Source organism: Ischnura elegans, chromosome X (genome assembly GCF_921293095.1).
Source record: "Ischnura elegans chromosome X, ioIscEleg1.1, whole genome shotgun sequence".
Classification (NCBI taxonomy): Eukaryota; Metazoa; Arthropoda; class Insecta; order Odonata; family Coenagrionidae; genus Ischnura; species Ischnura elegans.
Window position 1 is genome coordinate 114,716,790 of NC_060259.1, and position 1,952 is coordinate 114,718,741.

The 1,952-nt window shown below is 43.9% G+C and overlaps 1 protein-coding gene across 1 annotated transcript; it reads right to left on the bottom strand.

Moving 5' to 3' along the window:
• Positions 1-261: 261 nt before the first annotated feature.
• Positions 262-1,167, bottom strand: LOC124171278 (trichohyalin-like). Its single transcript, XM_046550419.1, has one exon. It carries the CDS (start codon positions 1,165-1,167, stop codon positions 262-264), a length of 906 nt encoding a protein of 301 aa, XP_046406375.1.
• Between the last annotated feature and the right edge of the window lie 785 nt (positions 1,168-1,952).

The following is a 1,952-nucleotide window of genomic DNA, read 5'->3' on the forward strand; positions in this document are numbered from 1 at the left end:
TTTCGGGAGGTAGTCTGCCTGCTCGTAGGGTCGAGGAGACGGTCCTGCGTGGGTGAGCTGGTCGCGGATTAGCGACCCTTCGAAGTGCTTCGGCGTAAGTGCTGACCGCATGTCTCCACTCTGCCCAGAGCTTTGCCTCATGTGCCGTAAATACTTTTTTGTATTGCTCTAGCTCATTTGGGAGGAAACTCTTTTCGGAGGAAAGCCTTTTCATTCTCCTCTTGACATATGTTGGAGGAGAAAAAAACTCTGAGAGTTTTTTTATTTCCTCTGAACAGAGTTCTCCTCCCAAGAGTTTCGGAGGCAAGGAGTTGGGAGGAATCCCTCCTGACTTTCCTCCAAGGAGGACTCCCAAACCCTGATGGATTCCAATGCCTTTACCCACAGACTTGCTTTTTCCCGTAACATGTTAACAAAAATTATACTTTTTTGATTTTCCCCACAAGATACCGCTGTGAAATACCTTTCTGCTTCCTTCACAAAAGTAATCGGGTTCTCGTAAGTACATCCTCGGAACGTAGGCATTACAATTGCGTCTTTCGCCCATGTGATTCCACCAACTACCGAGGTAGGCCCCTGTTGCTCTAAACGCTCCAAGCGCCCCTTCAACAATTCAAAATTTTTTTTCGTCGACTCCTTTATTTGTTCCGTCGTAACTTCAACCTCACCCTCTATTCTATTCATCCGCTCCCCGAGATTGATAGTCACTTCCTTAACTTCTACTAATGTAGATTCCTGTTGGGAAATTCGGTTATTGACCGCCCCCATCATTTTAAAAAATTCGCTCTGAAGGGATTGCCTTTCTTCACGCAATTCCTCCTTCTCCTGCTCCTTCTCCCTTCGACTTTCCTCTTTCTCCTTCTCCCGTAAGAGTTCCCTCTCTCGTTCCTTCTCCTTACGTCTTTCCTGCTTCTCCTTATCCCGTAGGAGTTCCCTCTCCCGCATTTCCTCTTTCTCCTTCTCCCTTTCCCTTCGCATTTCCTCCAATAACTCACGCACCGGGTTCAACGCGATCGGCGTTTGGTAAATCGACTCTATAGTGGACTCCGTTTGACCAACCGGTGACTCTGCGTCCCGTTCCACTTCCTCTATAATGGCCAACCCAGTCAAATCCCCTATATTACGATTGAGCATAAACCTTTCCTCCCTTTGGCTCCTCTCGGCCATCTTAACACGATTTGGTTCTTTCTCAAAACGTCCCCGTCGAAAACCAACTTCTCCCCCACACTAATCACAAATACACCCCCTACAAAGCGTGCCCAGGCAACGCCACCTAAAGTAAAAGGCCTGAGGACTTCTGTTGTGTGACGTCACTTAGCGGAGGCCAATGTTTACTTGTAGTCAAGGGGACTCCGTGTTATATTCATGCTTGAATTAACGCGAGTTCAAGGGCGAAAGTGATATAGTTGTACGTTGATTTAAGTTAATCGAAGCTGTTAATTGCCGTGTTTTCCGGAAATTACTTTAAAATTCACCGGAAGTTAATCTAGAAAATGGTTAATAAGTGTTGTGTGCCTCATTGCCGAGGAAATTATGTGGGCGGTGAAAACGTTTCGGTGTTTCGATTCCCAGATGATGAGCTGCTGAAGATGAAGTGGACAAGAAGTATTCATAGGACTAACTTTACTCCTACTACCTATTCCAGAGTAAGTACTATTGCTTTCTACTATAGTATGTAATAGTTAAACTTAATAACTTCACCTAACAGTAATTAAAATTCCCTGGAAAAAGTTCAAAAATGGGTTTGATACATTCTTCTGTTTTAGGAAATATTTTAATTCGTGCTTATGCCGAACGTATATGTTATTGTGCTTGAATTTTTGACATACGTTTGTTATTTAATAATTTACCGCCAACTTCAAGTGTCCTTTTGTAGTGTTATGTGCGTTGAGTATGTGTGCATTGAGTAAGGTGGTGAAAGTTATTAAATTACACATGGGTCTTGGATATCG

What these genes read in the sequence shown, in the direction of transcription:
- LOC124171278 (XM_046550419.1), bottom strand. Translation starts at nt 1,167, where the DNA reads ATGGCCGAGAGGAGCCAAAGGGAGGAAAGGTTTATGCTCAATCGTAAT.